At 43.2% G+C, this 22,394-nt stretch overlaps 1 protein-coding gene across 1 annotated transcript in view; it reads right to left on the bottom strand.

Moving 5' to 3' along the window:
- Nucleotides 1-13,285, bottom strand: part of SLC12A8 (solute carrier family 12, member 8) — a 143,118-nt gene extending 129,833 nt beyond the window's left edge. Inside the window, exons 1-2 of the mRNA XM_010834282.1 lie at nt 13,191-13,285; nt 11,737-11,832 (exon numbers count right to left, since the gene is read on the bottom strand). Of these exons, the coding sequence (XP_010832584.1) occupies nt 11,737-11,787 (51 nt within the window). The 5' untranslated portion in view covers nt 11,788-11,832; nt 13,191-13,285. The remainder of the gene's footprint in view (nt 1-11,736; nt 11,833-13,190) is intronic.
- Between the last annotated feature and the right edge of the window lie 9,109 nt (nt 13,286-22,394).

Genomic DNA, 22,394 nt, shown 5'->3' on the forward strand with positions numbered 1-22,394 from the left:
CCAATGCATGAAAGTGAAAAGTGAAAGGGAAGTTGCTCAGTCATGTCCGACTCTTCTCGACCCCATGGACTACAGCCCACCAGGCTCCTCTATCCATGGGAGTTTCCAGGCAAGAGTACTGGAGTGGGTTGCCATTGCCTTCTCCGTCATTCACAGCTAGGCAGAATATATTAATCATGTTTTTTCCTTTCTGTCTTATGACATTGCTGCTGCTAAGTTGCTTCAGTAGTGTCCAACTCTGCTCGACCCCATAGACGGCAGCCCACCAGGCTACTACTCTTCAAAGTGTCAAGGTCATGAAAGACAAAGAAAGGCTAAGGAACTGTTCCAGATTAAATGAGCCTGAGTGAGGCAGGATACCTGAATGCCCTGTGTGGTGCTGGACTGACTCCTGGTCTGGGGGAAAAAGCGACAGGATATCAGTGGGATAAATGCCAAAAGTGGACTGTGAACCTGTGGATTAGATAATAGGATTGATCAATGTTAGATGTCTTCATCTTTAAAAAAAAAAATTCCATAGTCTGGCCATCCAGGCATGCACTATGGCTATTTTATTTGGCCACACCAAGCGGCTTGTGGGATCCTAGTTCCCTGGCCAGGGATTTGAATGCAGGCCCTCAGCAGTGAAAGCGTGGAGTGTCAACCACTGAACCACCAGAAAATTCTCTAAATGTCTTGATCTTGATAAATATACTGTGGTTAGGTAAAAGAAAAGTCCTATTCTTAGGAAACAGACACTGAAGTATTTATGGATAAGGGAATATGTTTACAAATTACTTCCAAGTGGTTCAGGAAAAAATACATACAATAGAATATGTGCTCAGCCGTGTCTGACTCTTTGCAACACCATGGACTGCACCCTGCCAGGCTCCTCTGTCCATGGGATTATCCCAGCAAAATATTGGAGTGGGTTGCCATTTTCCTCCTCCAGAGGATCTTCCTGACCCATGGATCGAACTTGCATCTCCTATGGCTCTGGCATTGGCAGGTGAATTCCTTGCCACTGAGCCACCTAGGAAGCCTATAATAGAACATAATATGTATCAAAACATACATATGGAATAGAAATTTAGAGAGAGAGAGCAAGAGCCAGAGAGAGCACACAAATAATAAAGCAAAACGACAAAATGTTAACAACTGGTAAACCTGAGTCAAGAGTATATGGCAGTTCCTTGTATTACTGCAACTTCCTATAAGTTGGGAAAATTTCAAAATTTCAAAAGTTTAAAAATAATATACAATTTTTATTTTTTAAAAGAAGCCCATATATATTGAAAAAAATAGCTTGTTCACTCTTGTACCCCCAGTGCTCAACAGGGAACAGGTGCTTACTAAACGTGTTAGCGTAATGAATGAATGAATAAACTGTGCTTTAGAAAGTGACATTAGACATCTCTTTTAAGATAGCAGAATATGCACTTTCCCACCTTCCAAATTACCATGACAATAACAGAAAAGATGTGGGCTTTTTTTAATGTATGAAACCATAGTTATAACTAGAAAGGGAAAAAAACAAGTGCTACTAGTAGATCCTTTGGCCACCTCATGCAAAGAGCTGACTCATTGGAAAAGACTCTGATGCTGGGAGGGATTGGGGGCAGGAGGAGAAGGGACGACAGAGGATGAGTGGCTGGATGGCATCACCAACTCGATGGACATGAGTTTGAGTGAACTCCGGGAGTTGGTGATGGACAGGGAGGCCTGGCGTGCTGGGATTCACGGGGTCGCAAAGAGTCGGACAGGACTGAGCGACTGAACTGAACTAGTAGATCAGATATTTGGAGAGACTTCTGCATATGCACTTGGATGGGCAAAAGAAGGCACATGATGGAGCAGCCTGGGGCAGCCAAGAGAAGAGCTGTCTTCCAAGGCCCCTGAGAAGTTCCAGGCTCAGAGCCAGCAAATGCTAGGGGCAGACACAGGCCACAGCAATCACTGGGAATAAGATCATCTTGGAGGTTTCATCATGTAACGGATGTAACACATATGGCACTTATAGCATAAAAGGCTGAAGGGCGGAGCTGGGAAACAGGCCTATGTGATTGCCAAGTTCCTACATTTTACATTGAAGTGGTATAATATTAACTCTAAACAAACTGTGAACATTTTTAAATGTATGTTTAATCTCTAGAGCAGCCGTTCTCAAACTTTTTGATCTCCAGATCCTTTTACATTCTTAAAAATTACTAAGGATCCCCAAGAGTTTTTGTTTATGTGAGCTCTTTCAATATTTATCATATTAGAAACTTAAAGGGAGATATTTGAAAATACTTATTAATCACTTAAACATAATAATAACAAACCTATTATCTGTTAAAATAAGTATCATGTTTGCATGAAAAATAACTACTTTCCCAAGCAAAAATACTTAATGAAAACATTTTAATCTCTGGCTTGATAGAATACAGCTGGACTCTCATATCTCCTGCATCCAATCTGCTGTGAGATGTTATTTTTGAAGTACATGAAAACAATTTGGCCTCCCATGCTCCTATAGTTAGAAAGAGTAATCTACTACCACCAATCCAGATAAGAAAAAAATTCCTGTCACCCCAAAGAGAAGAATATTAAAAAAAAAAAAAAAGTGACAGGGAATATAAGAAACAGCAGTAGCTACATATGAACCAGAAGAATTAAAGGATACTTGAAAAAAAAATTAAGACTTTATTGCTCAGAAGCAGCAAAGCTTTAACAACTTAGGCCTGTGTCTTCTCCTCCATGAGTCTGATAACGTGACTTGGTTTTCCAGTTAAACACACACATTTATAGATCTTACTACAATAAATGCTATTTGCAGGTGTAAAGTTTTTATAACCAACTATAACATGAAAATACTTATTACAATTAAAATATATATAAGTTTTATAAACCATGACAATGTAAAAGTAACAATCCAACAAAAAATTAGAAATCAAATGAGAGAAACAGAAGGAAGGGTAAACATGCCAATGTTCTCTTTTTTCATACTGGGAAGCAATAAGTAAACTGATATTAAATTGATAATGTAGTCAAGAAACTGAGGTATAAATAAAATATTTAAAGTTATAAACCATTAGCGACTGTCTCTGGGGAATGGCGGTAAAGCAAGAGAGGAAGAAGGCTTTTAATTTTGTATCATTCTTTTGCTTAAAAAATGTTTTTATCACATACGTGTAGTACTTCTACAATATAAATAATAACAATTTTTATTTGAAGAAAAATCTATCACATATTATAAATATTTGAAAAATAAAATGCTGACCTCAAGTTAGAAATTTATTTATAACTCAACTTCACTTTATGCAATGGATGGATACACCAAAAGATACCTGTGATCTGAATCACATTTGAAATGTACAGTCTGCTTAAATTTCTTTGATAAAATTAATATCTATCCATACATGTGTATATCTTTGTTTAAAATTAAAATTTGCCTGTGCCTTGGTTTTTTTTTTTTTAACTGATAATTGCCTAAAACAAAAAGGGAAAGCTATTCAAAATGAGCCATGGCCTTCTGTTTTCTAAGTTCTATGAACACTGAGACTCACTTTAGAGCAAATTTATCATCAGGATCAAACATAACTATTTTTGGCTCAATGAGGATCACTAGGCTACCATCACTTCAAATTCATCAGTAAGCACCTAAATCCTGCAACTTCTGACAGAGGCTGTGGATGTGATTTACAAGCTATCTGCAGACTGGAAAAAGCATATCATCGAATTTTTTTACACAGACCAGTGGTTTCTACTTCATTATCTTTTTCTCTTTCTTTATGCCTGTTCATATAAAGAAGAGAATACTTGCACATCAAAACAAAAACAAAAGAAATGTAGCTTTCTTCTGATAGGTGACAATGACAATATCCTACTAGACAGGTATTCATGCCAGAGCAGTAGTACCTCTGCAGACTGTTCATGCTGAGCTATTCTGAAGCATACCACCATCACTACAACCTCTGCAGGCTTTTGACTAAGTTGTCAAATTCAGAAAGAAAGAAAACAAGTTTTAAGAATCAGATTACATTACTACTTGAGGGTGTATGTCTGTGTGTGCATGCACACGCACTTGCACAAACGCACGCTCAGTTGTGCTCAACGCCTTGTGACTCCACAAACTGTAGCCAGCCAGGCTCCTCTGTCCATGGGATTTCCCAGGCAAGAATACTAGAGTGGGTTGCCATTTCCTCCTCCAGGGGACCTTCCCGATCCCAGGGATTGAACCCGAGTCTTTTACATCTCCTGCACTGGCAGGCGGGTTCTTTACCACTAGCACCACCTGGGAAGCCCTACATTGCTACTTGATAATGATTAAAGAGCAAACAAGTCTTCCCTGCTGGCTCAGACAGTAAAGAATCCATCTGCAACGTGGCAGACCTGGGTTCTATCCCTAGGTTGGGCAGATCCCCTAAAGAAGGGAATGGCAACCTATTCCAGTATTCTTGCCTGGAAAAGAGCAAAAAGAGATACTGAATTATACTCCCTAAGGTATGTATATTTCTTTAAATGTTTTTTATTTGATATTGTTTTATGAATACAGATATATCTAGTATTAAAGCTTCTATTCTGAAGAGAGATATTTTGTCAGCAAAAGAATAAAATGAATGGAAAAATAAGCTAAAATTGTCATCCACCCCTATAGGAAGCCAGTTGTTCAATCAGGCCTGACCAGAGTCTAAGCACCACCTAGCAGCTCCTTACACAAATTATAAGAAAAGTACTTCAGAATCATTAACACGGCCTCTAGGATTCTCCTTCCAAACCCCAAACTATTAAACAAAGGACTGCATTTTTTCTGCATTTGACCATGGATGCAATATAACCTACGGCAGTAAGAAATTTTTAAGTCATCTAGTTCATTTATTCATAGCTGCTGCTGTTGCTGCTGCTAAGTTGCTTCAGTCGTGTCCGACTCTGTGCGACCTCATAGACGGCAGCCCACCAGGCTCCATTGTCCCTGGGATTCTCCAGGCAAGAACACTGGAGTGGGTTGCCATTTCCTTCTCCAATGCATGAAACTGAAAAGTGAAAGTGAAGTTGCTCAGTCGTGTCCAACTCTTGGCAACCCCATGGACTGCAGGCTACCAGGCTCCTCCGTCCATGGGATTTTCCAGGTAAGAGTACTAGAGTGGGTTGCCGTTGCCTTCTCCGCTTATGACATTATGATATCTTAAAAATCTTGTAGTTCAGGGAACAGATCAACCTTCCCAGGGCTAACCAGCTCTTATAGATAGCACACAGCTGGCCAGGAGCATGCCTTTCATATGCAAACCTACCAATTCTGAGTTATTCCCTAAGCCACTCTGTTTATCTAATTCTCACACACCAAGCCAATATTTCCCCTGCTCTAAATCACCCCCAGGTCAGTTTCTAGGAAACTAGAGACCATCTCTACTGCCAAAGCTTACCAGAACTATTAAAACCAGCCAGTCCTAAGCTGTTTGCTCTACCCTGCCCTGCCCTTCCCACCAAAAGCACAATAAGGGCTGTGGCCCAGGTTTTCCCTTCATTCCTGCTTTTGCCTCCTGACCAGAACCTGGTGCTTTCCCTGTGGCCCTGCATGGCATTCCTCCTTCTCTTGAGAAATGTAAGTGGTAAATTCTTCTTCCAATGGCACTGATCTCTCCGTGTCATCAGTCACCTCTACAAATGAAGATCCTGTGAATATAAATGAGACAATCCCACTGCATTCATTTCTGTGAAGAATCACTTTCATTCTAGTTCATCCAGAAAATGTCTCCACTCCAACTTTTTACAAGTATGAGGCATTTTCAGAGCATTGTCATTTTCGAGGTTGACCTCCTAGGCTAAGTGACAAGTAGGCCTATAAAGTGGAAGGGGCCAAAGACAACAGAGAGAGAGCAAGAAAGACGAACCGAGCTCACATGAAAGCTGCAGACTCATTCAACCCTGAGAGTAATCGCTGCCCTTTCTTCTCTCCCAGGCTCCAGGGCCCAAGCCTGTTTCTTCTGTTATATCCCATAGGTGGTTCTGTCTAGGTACCCTTGGTCTTTCTAAGCCTCAAGACCCTTCACTTGCATTGAGTCTCTCCAAAGACTACACGTAATTTTGTATTTATAATTTGTATCCTTTTGACTGAAGAGAATCCCTGAAAATGGTATAAGCTTCATGCCCTACAGAAACTGGGAGGGTGATAGGGGTCATGACTCCCAGAATCCCAGATGTAAGCCCTTCTCTTCCACCCAACCCCTCTGGACCCCAGCTTCCCTGTCTGTATAAGAAGGGATAACAAGATGGCCTTGTCCTGGGTTCCCTTTTCTCCTCAGGTGCATTCATTTCTCTATATTCTAACAAAGCAATAAGCTATCACCTAGCATGTGGCTGCCAAGGCTCACTTTGCATATTGGCTTTTTAAAGATGCTAAAACGGGCCTGAAAAATGCAAAAACGAAAGTCAGTTCTTAACTGTACATGGGCTAATAAGGGTGCAGAAAACTACAGCAAAGCTTCTGTGATGAAGCCTGATACCAATGCTCAAAATTATAACCTAAAGATTGGCTGCATTAAGATCAACCCAGAGCCATAATATAGGGTGAGGGTGTTTGGGCTCAGTTCTCACCTGGCTCTGCCACTCTCTTAATGTATCTTTGGGCAAGTCATTCCACATCTCTGGGCTTGTTTATTGACAAGCTAAGCAAGGGCTGGACCAGAGGATCTCTAAGAACTCCTCCATTTTTTTGAGTTTGAGAGTAGAAAATTCCTCTTTATTCATTGCAATAACTTGTATCACCTCTGTCTCTTAACATGTTCACCTCTTTTTGCCTCGCTTGCTGGTCCCACAACTGGATCATATTCTTTCTTACTCTTACCACATTGAGCTAACCTCAGTAAGCCACTGAACCGAGGAAGCGAGAACAGGGAGCAAGCACAGGAGAGGCCAGAGAGGGAAAGGGAGGCAGGGAGTCTGGCAGCACTGAGTCCTGGTGCAGCATCATGAAGGGCTCGCACCCTGGCTCACGCATGGGCCAGATGCCGTAGCTCTGATGGGTAACTTACTCCGTGAGTCTGCATGGGGCTTTTTTCAACAGTGATTATCTCAGGCCAGCCAGAAGTTACCCCACAGACTTCCTAGAACAGGGTCCTCACAGACTCACTCCTGCTGGATCCCAAGTTTCCAGCTGGATAAAGAAGGAAGAGAATGAGTTACTCACACTAGCTAATCTGCGGCTTTTGGTCACCCATTCTCAGACCACAGCATGACACAGCTTCCCTTTAAGTTTTTCTGGAGACTATCCAATCCTGAGAGAAGGAAAACAGCACACCAGACTAGTGGGAGGCATCCCTTATTCCATCATGATTAAGAGACTTCTGTTTTACTATCTGCAGCACTCGCTGGAGATCCTGGCAAGAACAGGCACTCGATAAATGCCTGCTAAGCTGAGCCAACTTTTCCTGCTATTTCCCACACTAAGAGCACTGGATCCTGCTGGACCCCAGACCTTGCACAGATGTCCACTTGCCATCTCTCCCTGTCTCCAGCTACTCCTTTCTCCTGTCAGCTTCATCTTCCTGACCACTGCGTCTGTCACAGTCCTCTCTGTCCAGTGACTGATGGAGAGATGGCTGCTATCAAAAGCCATTAGCTTTCCATTCACCTCCCTCTGGCACCAGCTGCTCCTTAGCTTTCCAGCCCTGCATCTCACAAGCAGACTACTCGACTGGGTTTCTGTGTGAAATCTGCGTCATCTGATCACCGGACAAGCACTGTATTTAGTGCGCACCATGTGACAGGCACGGGGCCAGACCCTTCTGTAGATGGCGTAAGAACCCTGAAAATCAGGTACACTCACCCCATCTTGCAGTTGTGGAAACAGAGGGCAAGCCCTTGAGTAACTTGCCCAAGGGCCTGGCATGCCTGATGGCATAGTCAGAATTGGGAACCCCAGGTTCCCAGGTTCAAGTCCACCCTTAAACCATACTGCACATCAGTGAAGTGCCTGGGGACAGAGGTTCCCGAAATGACTCATACCTCCACAAGGTACACACACACATTCCCAAACCACTCCAGGCCTAAAATAGTCCTCAATGGACTGCCCCTCCCACATCATCCAGAGTGTCCCAGACACTATCCCAGTCTCTGGTTTTGGCCAAGGAAATTATTCTGGATTTGGGACTCCTACCTTAGGTCTTCTACCTGAATTTGATGTGCTGAGTTATGTATTCATTTGCCAACTGAACCCTCTGATCAGTCATATCACTACCTCATGGATCAAATACATACTGCCCATCTCAGTTTTATTATTAGGCAACATTTACAAAATGCCTATGAACTGAGTGCTATACTAAACATTTACATGAAGTGTCTCTGTTAATCTTCATAATTCTCTAAGGTGGGTTCTATTATTGTAGTCATTTTATGGGAGGATACAAAGGCTTAATAACCAGGTGAAGTAACTTTCCCAAAGTTACAAAGTGTTAGAGTCAGTACTTGAATCAGGCAGCACCATCAACCCTTAGATCTACAGACCCTTCTCAGCTGGTCTGCTTGACCAACACACACCTACCCACCCCCACCCACCCCCACATACCCAATCTGGTCCCAAAATGAGTAAAGCAAACCAAGAATCCATTCATTAACCCCTCCACTTAACTTGCAAGCATCCCCACTCTTCCCAAATGACACAGTGACCAAGAACAGAGCAGATCTGAACAGAAGGGTTTAGGGTAACACCCCCTAGCCTGTCTTCCCACTGGGCATGGCCTTCCTGGTTCCATGCTCTTCAGGCCTCAAAGCTCTTAGCAGAATTCCTAACTCCCAAACCTGGAGTAAAGGGAGAAAAAGGTTTATGGGAAACTTCTGGAAGGCCAACCACTTCAAACATGTTAGCTGTCCAGCCTGCTATCTGTTCCCATACAGGCTTCGCCCAGGCCATTGAGGCAGGAGGCATAAAGCAGAAAAGATTAAAGCCTAGACCTTGGCAACAACCATTCCCGGGTTCAGAGTGCCTCCGTTTTTCATCTGTCAACCAAAATAATTATTATATCTACTTCAGAATGTTGTGAAGATTAAAAGAGATGATGCACATTAAGTGTTCAGCACATAATAAGTTGATAGTTATAATCATTTTCTTACCCTCGCAGCCTGGGGATGTGTGCCCCAACTTTACCACTGACCCTTCAAGACCTAATGCAAATAGCAGCTCCCCCTATCCTTAGCCAGGTGAGTTCAGTTAAGCAGAACCGGCACTGACTGAGCATCTTCCATACGCTGAGCACTAACGACAAGTACTGAGGACTCAAAAATGAATAAGACAATGCCCTGAACTTCAGGGATTCACAGTCTTAAGGAAGACAGGAGTGGCAACCCACTCCAGAATTCTTGCTTGGAGAATCCCGTGGACAGAGGAGCCTGGCAGGCTACAGTCTGTGGGGATCGCAAGAGTTGGACATGACTTCACAACTAAACCACCACCACCCAGGAAGACAGGAAAGAAACAGCTCACTTCAATACTGCAGAGCAAGTGCACTGACAGAGCATGCTACGGGAGGGAGCAGGGGAAGCCAGTCAGATCATGTGAGGGCGGGTGGGCAGGGGCTGTGGGGGCCAAGGTAAGGAGTCTGAACTGAGTTCTGAAGGCAGCGAGAAGCCATGGAAAGGCTTTAAGCAGAGGAGTCAAATGTACAGACTTGTGATTTAAAAAGGGATCGCTTTAGACGAGATGTGGAGAAAGAAGTTAGGAAGATATGAAATAATTCAATTAAAAAATGATACCTTGGACAAGACAGGGCAATGAAGACAAAGGGAGAGATTTCCAAGATGTCTAGATAATGAACACCAAAGGCCTTGACATTGAACACTGTCTAATCCCTGTATGTTCAGAGACTGAGGGAGATGGAGAGGAAGGTGATACATAGGCATTTACATTCATCATTTTAAAAATCAACACTCGAGACTTCCCTGGTGGTCCAGCAGTTAAGACTCTGTGCTTCCACTGCAGGGGGCACAGGTTCAATCCTTGGCCAGGGAACTAAGATCCCGCATGCCACGTAGTTGTGGCTTTAATTAATTACAAAAAATTTTAAAAATAAAATCAACTCTCTCTTAGGGAATTCATGGCAATTTAGCTTGCACTGTGGTCATCTGTTACTTGTTCATTTGGTTAGTCAATTAACATTTACTGCTACTTAAATGCCAAGCATAGCCTTAGATACTTGGAGAGTTCAGAGACAAATCAGCTGAGTGAGAAGTATTAGCAAAGACCAGCAAGGGGAAAGATACAAGTACAGGGCCTAGGGAATGGACCTTTGTCTGGAAGGTGGGGTACAGAGAGTAAGATGCAGGGGAGCAGGTTTGAAACTCAGACTGGGTCAGACTGTGCAGGACCTAGGCTAAGGAGTTTGAACTCTTGAGTGGTGGATAGGAGAGCCACTGAAGGTTTTAAACGAGAGAGAGGGTCACAGCTGAGCCTCAATGGATCCCTCTCACAGCAATGAACCAAATGCTCTCCTTTCAGAATCCCTGGAAATGAGGGCCTTATGTTTTCCATCTGGGTACATTTTTCAAGCTTAACAGTACCCATTATTTAGGAAGTAGTCCATGAACATATATTAGGTGCATAAACACTCATGTACAGTCTTGCAAACACAAATAAAATGCATGGCAAGTATGATGAGAAACTGGTCGAGCTAAACACATTCTTAAAGTTAAATAAAATAAGTAAGACAAGGTTTCTATAAGGGTACTCAACCACATTAAAAATATGGTACTGGCTCGTTCACCTAGGAGCAAAGACCTCTGGGCAAGAGTTCTGAAATCTCTCTGAGGAGCTATTCTGGGTCTCCAGTCACTCATTTTTTCTAAACACCTTGAATATTTAGGGGGCTGGGTGTAAGGAGCTCAGTAGAGAATGCAGGATACAGTACTGGGCCCGCCAGGGGGAAGGGGAGCAGTACCTTTTGCTGAGCACTCGCCAGCTGCCAGCCACCACGATGCATTTTTCATATGTACCCATGCACATGAAGAGGGGTAACTAGCCAGCTTGGATTTCCCCACCAATCCTGAATCCCATCTGCCTCTCCAGCCTCTGCCCTTTGGCTCAGGGCTCCCCGGCTTTGGACCCCATTCTCTTGTTACTGTGTGAGGCCATGAGTTGATTCTCTCTCCTTTTGGGGGGCTCATTCTCCCTGTTATAATGCCAGAAAACCCCTCTAACCCTCTCTATAAAGACGAGAGATATCCAAGAGACTGAAAACTTCACAGTTGAGTGATCATCATACAGCAAAGACCCTGGTGCAAGTTGCTCCTTGATAAATGCCTAAGCACAGTTGGTTTTTTAGGGGAGAGTCATTTAATTCCATACCTACACTGAATACTCACTGTAATGATCAACAGATAAAGAAAGAAAAAGAAAAACCTGCAGATACCAGGGAATCCAGAAATCTATTTGACTTCAGTATATACAGTATGACTTTGTCAGAAATAAATTTACCTTCTTACATTGGTTTGATACAGTATTAAAAGGAGTTTGTATTATCTCAGTCCTCACTCTGTTCATGGAAAACCTCCATGGGTGGGGCAGGGTAGGAGGAGGAGTGTCCAGGATTCGGAATCTGCTAGATACCAAAGAATATTTTTTGCACACAGATGGCTAGGAGTTGGCTGTAACATTTCCTCGATTAAGCTGGAATACCAAAATAAATGTCTGAGATCATTACTTTTAAAATAGTCCACCGTAAGATTTCCATTCAGCATCTTGCCTGGTGACCTTTTCTCACAGACCCCCACACCACCCAGGCCTACCTGCTGGGCTGCCTCGTGGAAGAGTTCCTGCACTTGAGATATCTGGGCCATTCTTCTGGAAATGGGGGTCCTGGTGGTCTGGGTGGGGAGACCCCTCTGGAAAGTAAACAGTGTTCCCGATCAGTCTGGCTCCTCTTTCCCTGGATCCTTATCGCCCATCCTTCCTATACCAGGCCCTGTCTGAGGAAGGAACTTTGTCTTGCCTCATCTGGAAACATCTCCTTCCCTCTTTGGTACCCAAATATTTGATCCCACTCATCCTTCACAGACTCCCTCTGCTCAAATGTTGTTGTTCTTTTAAACACAGCTGCCCCCAGCTCTTTTTTGCCCTGAGCTCCTTCAACACAGGGGTCGGAGCTGACTGCCTAGCTGCCCAGAGCCTGAGCACACAGTTTTACACTCCTCTCCTTCCTTGTGAACCCCTCTGTCCAGGGCCAGGACACCATCGATCCACTAGAACTGGCTGCAGGTGGTCAAAGGACCGGAGACTTACCGAGACCAGCTCCGGAGACAGAGCACAGACCCCTAGGGTTTCGGTCAACGCTGAACTCGCGTGCCTCCAGCAACCCCACTTACGCGAACCCCTACAGCGCAGCGTACACCCACTCTCCAGCGTCCGCCCTTCTCGAACCAAGTTCTCAGGAAGCCCTGAGCCCGGCGGGAGGCTCGGGTCCCAGTTGCCGTGTGCAGACAGGAATGGGGTCTACCTGAGCAGAGGGCAAAGGTGACCCAAGCCGGGCACCGGCTTACAGAGTTCCCGGGAAAGAGGAGCCGCCCAAGACCACCGTGCGGTTTCCCCACCCACCAGCCGCTCGGCGTCCGCCCTCACCTGTTCTCGGGACGCCGGCTTCTAGAGCTGGGCCCGCCCCGCCCAGGCCCCGCCCCGCCGCCACGTGGCTGACCAGGTGCGGGCGGCACGGGTCCCAGCTGTCCCGCTGACGAGGCGTCTGGCCCGAGCTCGGGCACCGCGGCCACGACTCTCGGATCCAGGTTGAGAGAGTCGGGCCGCGGGCACTTCCCCTCCCCAAGGGTGGTGCCCGCGCACCGTCGGCCGCCCGGGAGAGCTCCCGGGAGAAAGGAACAGCAATCTTAACAGGGGTGGGAAGGGACTGCGCGGGGGTGCAGGAGTGGACAAGGGAAGAGTCCGCAAACTCTCAGACTTGACCAGCTACCGCTCTGGATAGCTCGTTCACCGCACCCCGCCGAGGTGCACGACCCTCGGATTAGGGTGACAGGACGCGAGCCTACTCATTGCACCTGCTCTCTCTGACACTGCTGAACGCAGGAATGAGAGGCTGGGGAGCAGAAGCACTGGCGCAAGAGACTAAGTCTGCGCTCCAGGGACCCCAGTGTGCCTCGGCCACGCGACCTAGGTGACCCTCAGCCTTGCCAGAAGTGGAATTCTTTCGCCAAGAAAGTGCCCTCGGGCATGCTGAGGTGTGGGAAGTAATTACCTTCGCCACCTTCAGCGATTCCCAGAATCGGCTTGAAGGGATTAGGGATGAGGTAAGGTTTCCAGGACCCCACCTTGAAGGAAAAAAAAAAAAAGTCATCATCATGCAGAGAGATTAAATTATCTCTGTTTCCAATCCGGCATATTTCCTAAGCCTGAAATAACTTGCTAGGCCTCCTTGTGGGCTTCTGAGAAACCGGAGGGCAGCTGGGAGTACTTCCCACGCCCACAGGAGCCTTTGTGTGAAAATCCCTAAAAATAGAGGTTGTTCTTTTAAAAACAAAAGGGAAGGCAAAGTCATGGGAACACTGACAGAGCCCCAACCTCCTCTGCTCCAGCAAAGGGTTTTTTGGGTTTTTGTGTGTGTGGATTTTGATGTGAAAATATATATATAATATAAAATGTACCATTTAAACGATTTTTAAGGGTATAGTTCAGTGGCATTAATAATATTTACCACGTGGTGCAGCTTGAACTATTTCCAAAACTTCATCACCCCCAAACTGAGACTTGGTACCCTTCAGCAGTAATTCCCCACAGCCCTCTTGTCCCAGCAAGTGGTAATCTCTATTTTCTGGCTCTATAAATTTGTTTCTCCAACCTTTCTCATATAAGTGAAATTAGATGACATTTGTCCTTTTTATGTCTGATTTTTCACTTAGCATCGTGTTCTCAAAGTTGTAGCATGTGTCAGAACTTCTTTCCCAGTAAAGAAGTTTGTACCAATGCACTCTGTAAGAGGAAAGAACCCCAGGATGAATTACAGATTAGCCACCTGTGAGCAATGGATGGCTGGGTGGGCGTATTTTTGGAATCTCATGTTTGTACAGACATCTGTACAGAGAGTAGTGCCATCTTTATTATTTATTTTGGGGTCACGTGTGTGGTTTCTGTAGTGTAGTGGTTATCACGTTTGCCTAACATGCGAAAGGTCCCCGGTTGAAACCGCATGGAAACAGCTTCACAGGGGCTTCCCTGGGGGCTAAGACGGTAAAGCGTCTGCCTGCAATGAGAGAGACCTGGGTTCGATCCCTGGGTCGGGAAGATCCCCTGGAGAAGGCAATGGCAACCCACTCCAGTATTCTTGCCTGGAAAATCCCATGGATGGAGGAGCCTGGTAGGCTACAGTCCATGGGGTCGCAAAGAGTCAGACATGACTGAGCAACTTCACTTTTTGGGGGGTCACACCTGACACTTCGTTTTTTTGCCTCAAGCTGATTTCCTGTTTGCTGTCACCTTCTGATGAGCCTCTCTCAAGGTGTCATGTGAACTTTGAAGAATCTACATTCAATTCCATATCAGCCTGAGCTAAAAACATTAAAAAAGGAAATCCACCCCTCTGTTCAAAACCACCTACTTCTTGTCACTCATCATTTTCTAAACAAATGAAAAGTTTCCTTTAAAACTTATGAGCATCTTCTATACCTAAGAACAAATGTTTGTCTTTTTTCTTCATGTTAAGGCTAGAGAAACCTGTCCATTTGCAAATAAAAAAAGTGTATCCTGCTTAATGTACATTTATAACAATGATATAACTGTAAAAAAATAGTAATACTCTTACTGTATTGAAAAATAGAATCCTGCATAACCTCTGAACAGAACAATTCCATTTTTAATATACTACCCTATATGACCTAGTACAAAGATGTTCACTGCATCATTACTTTGTAATAGTTTTTGAAATTTAACATCCTAACTGACCACTAATAGAAGACTGATTAAATAAGTTATGGTACAGCCATACTATGATAGCCAGCATTAGAAAGAACTAGGTATTTTTATATGTACTAATATAGAACTTTGATCATCACATAACAACAAGTAAAAACAGCAAATTGTAGAATAACATATACAGTTTTTTTTAAGCAGTGCATATATGTGTATAGTTTGTATGGAAAATACACATCCATTTGTTAACAGTGGTTATCTGTAGAGAGGGGGGTTGAGATAGTAAAATGGGAGAGGAAATCTAAGTTTGGGGCACAAATTTTGGATTTTTATTGAATTTTTTTCTTACAATGAGCACGTTATTTTTGGGATCTGAAAAAATGAGTAAGAAAATTAAAAGACAATGTGGGGTAGATTGCATTTTCCAAAGATAACTGCATTAACATATTCCATCCGATATGCTCTTTTGAAATATGACATTGACATTCCTTCAAAAAGAGATGGGAATCTATGTCCTCTCCCCTTGAGCCAAATGGACCTTTGTAAGTGCCTCAACCAATAGAAGTGAAAGAAATGACACTGCTTGACTTCCTAGGTTAGGTCATAAAGGCAGTAGGGAGTCCATCTGGCTTCCGTGCTCTCAGAGCACTTACCCTTGGAACTCAGCCACCATGTTGTGAGGAAGCCCAGGCCACACGGGGAGACCACATGTTCCTACCAATAGCCAGTATCAATTGCCAGACGTAAGTGAAACAAGCCTTCAGATGATGATTCAAGTTCCCTGCCTTAGATTCTTCCAGCTGAGGTCCCAGACGCTGCAGAGCAAAGATAAGCTGCCCTTGCTGCACTCTGTCTGAATTCCTGACCACAGAAACCATGATAGATAGTGAATTATTATTGTTTTAAGCCACTAAATTTTGGGGTAATTTGTTATTCAGCAACAGATAGCAAATACATAATGCATCTAACCAAGATAAAAAATATTTCATTTCCTTTCACAGTATTTTTATTCATCTCAAATTGTTTGACTTTACCCTTGTTGCAGTAGTTATATTTAAAAATAATATTATTCTTAAATTTTCTTAAACTCACCTTTTAAACTCACCTCTTAAACTCACATTTAAGAAATATTCTTAAACTCACCTTTTTTTTCTATTTGGGAACCACTCCAGCTAGAGTTGAAGCCCACAGTAGTGAGGCTGTTGCTCTATGGGTCCTACCTTGTCAGCTGCAGACAGAAGATCCTTCATCTCGTTCCTTTCCAGTGGTCAGTGCTGGGAATTGCCTTCTGTGTAAAAGCTGGAGAAGAGACCATGTCTTGAAAAATGATCTCATTTATCAGAAAGTCTGAACCCTGGGGAGGGATCAGAACTTGGACAAATTCAACCAAAATAGAAATGTGCAAACAGGTTGAAAACATTAAATCAAAATGTAAATATGTATAATAATTACAAAACCATATCTCACAGCCTGTGCCCTAGAACCAGCATCAGAAGGGCTGCAAATAATGGATCTGCTAGTCTGGTGGTACTCTCTCCCCCAGGTCTGCATTTTGTAATCACCTGGGTATGGGGTGGGGCCTTGGCACCAGCATTTTCTTTAAACTTCTCAGGTGATTCTAAGTGACAGCCAAGTTGTAAACTATGGAATTTCTAGCTCAGTCATTTTAGGGTTTTTGTTTTTACCTTCTCTAAAATATCAGAGGGAGCATACATCCTGTCCACAATAGTGTGTTACTCCAATTATAATCTTCAAGGACAAGGGGAAAGTGTGAAATATAGCTGAGTGCAGAGAACACAAGCAAAACAAATATATTTGTAAATATACAAATATAAAATATGTATACTTTTTCTTTTTAGTTGGACATGATGCACCTCCTACAACATCACACCTGTCTTAAAAAGTCATAGATATTCTGCACACACTCAGCAAACTTTTGTTTGCTGGCTCTGAGGGGAGAGTCAGAATTTGAACCTAAACTTGGTTTGGTTTCAATACCAGACCCTCTCCTATACCAGCTTCTCTAATCCAGGTGAAGAGATGAGGCAGAAAAAGAGTTTTCCTTCTTCCTGGATTTTGAAATGCTTTCCCAAGAGCCCCAGATACAAAAAAAGTCTGTCAGAAGGGCTATCATGTGCTACTAGGAGTTGGAAGGGGGTGAATCAAGAGCTGCAACCCTGACGGCAGTGCCAGCACTGCACACTGCAGGCCCAGAGGAGGGGACGGGGCTCCAGGAGACTCACCCCGCTCTGACTTCCCGGGCTGGGCTGAGTGGAGAGGGAGGGGCCGCCACTGTCCTGCCGTCAGGTGTCCCCAGCTCCTGCTGAGCAGGTTTCTCCTCCAGGATCTAAGCTATTTGTTGACTCTGGGGGTTTGCCCTCAGTCAAGAGAAAGGCATTCTCCCTCAGCCATCTGGCATCTGCCATGAGCCAGGACCTGCTGGGGCTGTGAGAAAACATGGTATGCACACAGAAGCCTAATGAACAGGGTCCAGTATTTCATGGATGATTGTGGCAGTCTTACTGAAATGTGACAACAGTGCAATTAGCACTCAGCCTTTGTTCAAATATCATGTAAGACCCATCACAGACCTTCAACAGTCTAGATGACAAAAATTAGGTCAGAGTGTGAGTCCCAGATCTTCCTTTCTGCTGTGTAACTTTGTCCAAATATCATGTAAGACCCATCACAGACCTTCAACAGTCTAGATGACAAAAATTAGGTCAGAGTGTGAGTCCCAGATCTTCCTTTCTGCTGTGTAACTTTGTCCAAATATCATGTAAGACCCATCACAGACCTTCAACAGTCTAGATGACAAAAATTAGGTCAGAGTGTGAGTCCCAGATCTTCCTTTCTGCTGTGTAACTTTGTCCAAATATCATGTAAGACCCATCACAGACCTTCAACAGTCTAGATGACAAAAATTAGGTCAGAGTGTGAGTCCCAGATCTTCCTTTCCGCTGTGTAACTTTGTCCAAAGTCTTTAATGTGTCTGAGCCTCAGTGTCCTCATTTTTAACAGTTAATGATAAGACCTGTAAAAACTATCTGACGGGGTTTTTACGAACATTCTAGAAGTTGCTGGAGATTGAAATCCAATTCAGCTATCTGTTGTTTTCAAAATCCCCCCTTTCCTCCCATTTTGAAATTCACATGACCCGTTTTCTGGTCCCACAGCTGCTATCCAGAGCCTCAAACTCTCTGGCAGTGCTTCTACACCACCTGCAAGCTCTCTTTGCATCCTCAGGTGTAACTCATAGTTCCTGAATGCCCTCTTTCAACCACATTCTCTAGACATCTGTTGATCACCACTGTGCCCAATGCAGATACACAATGGGGAGCAAGATGGCTCGCGACAGGTAGAAAATCAAATTCCCACACTAATAAGTAAATCATTACAAACAGCCAATGCCAGTTCTTTCCTATGCTAGAAAAGAACAGTACAGGGTGGTCCAAGACTGGGGGTGACTCAGAGGAGAGGGTGGGTGTGACATGATCAGGGAGATCAGGATAAGCTTTTCCGAACAAGTGATGCTGTAGTTGAAATTGGGGAGGGGAGATTAATAGAGAAAACCGTGCCAGTGGTAGAAAGGGGTCATAACCAAGTGTGAGAGACTGGAAGCAGCTCAGTAGTGAAAAAGCAGAGGATGAGAGGCTCACGGGTGGGGGAGGTGGGGACTACCGGCTGCAGAGAACACAAGTGAACATAAGGTCACTGCAGAGAACATAAGGGTCAAGGTAAGAGCTTAGTGTTTATTCAAGTAGCAACTGAGACACTTCTGAAGGTCTTGTCCATGATTCTCATCTGGCGAAAATACTGGAGGTTATCAAGACTCCTTGTGCAGAAACTTGCAGCCTGGGCAAGAACTGAGGTTAGCTTGGGCTGTGGCAATGAGAGAGGTGGGGTTCAAAAGGATTTGAGAAATATTCACAAGCCCTGACTCCATGAGTTGTCAATCTGACTGAACAGATCATAGAACACTTACTGGGCCACACCCAGCAGTGAGTAAGGTCATTTTCCATTAACTGGCCACACATGTAGACATGGTTCTTTGTTCCTATACAACTGGGTTAAGGAAAGGGCTGGGACCTACTTGTTCACTGATCAAGCCCCGGCTATACTGTTCCTTACTCTTCTCACATATTGAGATGCGCCAAGGGGAAGGAAACGCTCTAGGGGCCTGTGGTCCTGGTGACACTGTCTGGCCCATTTCTACATGAGGGTATGGGAAACAGGTCCAGCACTTAAGATAGCTTATATCTTACTAGCCATTGGTCCTTGTGTGGATTTCTTTTGGGGATCTTGTTGTTAAGTTTGTGGTTGAATGCAGAATCCGGCATTTCCAGGCTCCCTGATCATAGCATCATCTTAATGCCATCAAATGTCCACCACTTCTAGTACCTTCACTGCTAATGCCTCTTTTATCCCATAACATTGTTCATTCACTCACTGGTATCTGCTTGTGTGAGGCATGGATCTATAGTCTGTGAACAAAATGCCTTCAAACAGCCCACAAACCAACCTAGGCGTCCAGAGTCTTTTCCTGATGAACAATTAGTTTTGAATTCTCTGGAAATAGTAATACTAAAAAACATGTATGATAAATAAACCTAACTTGTATGAAAAGCCAGGCATTGCACACTGTCTAGCTGTTTCTGATTGATGTATACCTGTTATGGCCCATATATACAGCCATTTAGGAGGAAGAAAATAAAGGAGATAAACAGAAATGGTCAAAGAAAAATAAAAAGGTGACTGGGCAGGCCTCCCGCATCCACACATCACTCCCTCCCAACTGGTGAGGCTGACTGTGCTCCTCCAATCTTCTTGTCCATGACTCTGATTTGGCCTCAGGGGCAGCCAGGTCCCTGCTCATGATTAACCAGTAGCTTAGGATTCAAAAGTTCAATATATTCTTGCTTTTGAAGGATGATTTCTTTTCCCTGAAAGTCTACTGATTTCGTTTTCACTCAGAGCAACACAAATGTTCCATCCTTTCCAGGGTCTCAGACAATGAAATCATAACTTCACAAAATTTCTGTCACTTTCACCTTGCTAAGTAGTTATTCTTTGCTGATCAATTAAATCCAGGCAGGTAGATCCTCTCATAACTACTTTAATCTTTTGAAAGGTATAGTCAGCAAGTCAGGAATTTATTCCATGTGCTGCTTTACACAAAATTAAGCTTGCAACATCTGTCCAACTCTGCTCCATCTTGCCTTTGTGTTCTAAAATCTAAACTAGGGAGTATCTGTTTGTGCTTTTATAGTTTACAAATTACCTCAAATGACTTGTCACAGCAACTCTCATGGGGATTATTATGCCCATCTTACAGATGAAGAAAACAGATTCAGGAAAAGTAAGCAACTTGGACGATGTTACAGAGAGAGATCCAGATGGAGCCAGAATTTGGAAGGTCTAAATTCCTTGTTTATTTCACTGCTCTTTATCTGAAGAGTACCAAACTGTACTCCTACTGTCTCACAATTATAATCAGCAAAGTCCCACACAGCTTACTTAGAGCTGTCCCATGCAGCACCGGTTATGCTGTTCTGGCGTGCCATCACCTGCCCCCAGATCCTGAGGGCCAGCTCCACAAGCTGCTCGGACAACTCTCAGCCAAAGTCTCCTGTGGAGTCCTGAGGTGTTCTGAACACATTTACTCAGTTGTGTCCTCTTCCTAACATTTACTTTTGTGCTCCAGCAATCACTCGACTTTCATTATTGCCATGGAAAAAAGTTACATGATAGTGCTGCAGTCCCCACAAAGAAAACAGGAAAACTACCATATTGGAGGTTTAAACATAAATTTTACAGTGACCCAAACACATTGAAGGAAGCGGCTAAGAAAAAGAAGATAGCAAATGATCAGGGGCTAGTGGAAGTTATCTGACATGAAGAGTATCATAATAATAGTCTGGGAGTAATGGCCAGTTGGGGGTTATTTCCGAGTACTTAAGAAATATTAGTACCATTCTCTAAAGACTGATACTGATAGAATGACTAAAAGCACTGGCCTGCCTACTGCCAGGAAAGCATCCTCCAACATCCATTTCCAAACCCCCAATAAGAGAGAGGTGATTCTCTCCTCCGTTTTCATCCTCAGGTTGGTGAATCCCTACAGAGTATTCATCTTCCTTTTTAGAAATAGGTCAGTTCCTTCTGAATAAAGCCTACTGTCTCATTTCCACAGGCCAGGTTTGAATCCTATCCATAATCCTATTCAACCCTACTTGATATTTTAATTAGGGGAGGATTTTAAACAATGGTTTCTTATTTCCACTGTATTTATCTGTATATTTCTATCTTCTGGAACCAACTTACTAAAACTCTCTAGAAAACTATCCTAAAATAAGACTACTACGTACTCATTCATTGAGAAATGACATATAAATTACCCAACACATCCTAACACTGAATATTTGCTTTAATAATCTAAAGTACAACCCTGCATCCTGAAATTGATACCATCCTGCAGTTGACACCTTTCAGATGTTCATATAAAGATACTAGTAGCTTCAACCACCTATTTCTATCTAGCACAATGCCTGTTACTAAGTAGGTGATCAATGCTGAATACTATACCCTCACAAGTAAGAATTCAAATCAACAAAATATAGTTACTATCACAGATAATATACATTGTTTGGCCCCTTTCATCACCTTGACACAAGCATCATGGCTTCAGAATCTTATTAAGAATGGTATAAGCTAGAAAAAATTAAGAAAGCAACAACTTTAAAAGTTCATATGGATAAATATGCAAAGCCTCAAATGTTCTCTATTTCACAATTCAAGTCCATTTCTAAACTTGAATTTTCCCGGTAGTTTGGAAAAACCCCTTTGAAAATGTCACTCATTTACAGTATCACATTTCACATTCCAGCTCTTATTCACATGGCTATATAGCTGCCTAAGTGTGTCTGTAAAATGTTTTTACTAGAAATGTCCTTTTAAGGACATTTTAAAATGACAAAAAGAACTAAAATAACGAGACTCTAAATTTACCTTTAGTTCACTTAAAACTTCTGCTCCATTGATTCTTTATCCATAAAATGAAAATAATTTATTCCAATACCATACCAGTTTCATCAAAGTGGGGGAAAAATTGCCAGCACTCTGAAAAGAATTTTTAACTTCTATCCAAACACGCGATCATCAACATCTTCATATTCCTTTGTGCCTGATAAATTTTCAAGGATTCAATAACAAACATTAAGTCAAATGACTTCAATTTTTCCTGCAATCTTCAGAAGGTGGGAGAACTATCATGTATATCTGATATGTATCTCACTGGCCCTCTCCCTACCATAGCTCATCATCCAAGAAAAAGTGTGACCTAAACAAGGTTTAGTAGATTATCGGTGGTATTATGTACTGGTTAAAGCACCATGCTAATAAACTCATCACGGTCTTAGGATTAATCTTTGCAAAAGCCAGTTAGTTTCTATTCCTCCCAAGGACCCAGGCTGCACTCCAAGCTTCAGACAGCTTTCTTACAATGTGTCCCACTGGTCACAAAACAGGGAGGGAGTAC

Source organism: Bison bison, unplaced genomic scaffold (assembly GCF_000754665.1).
Source record: "Bison bison bison isolate TAMUID 2011002044 unplaced genomic scaffold, Bison_UMD1.0 scf7180017864032, whole genome shotgun sequence".
Lineage (NCBI taxonomy): Eukaryota > Metazoa > Chordata > Mammalia > Artiodactyla > Bovidae > Bison > Bison bison.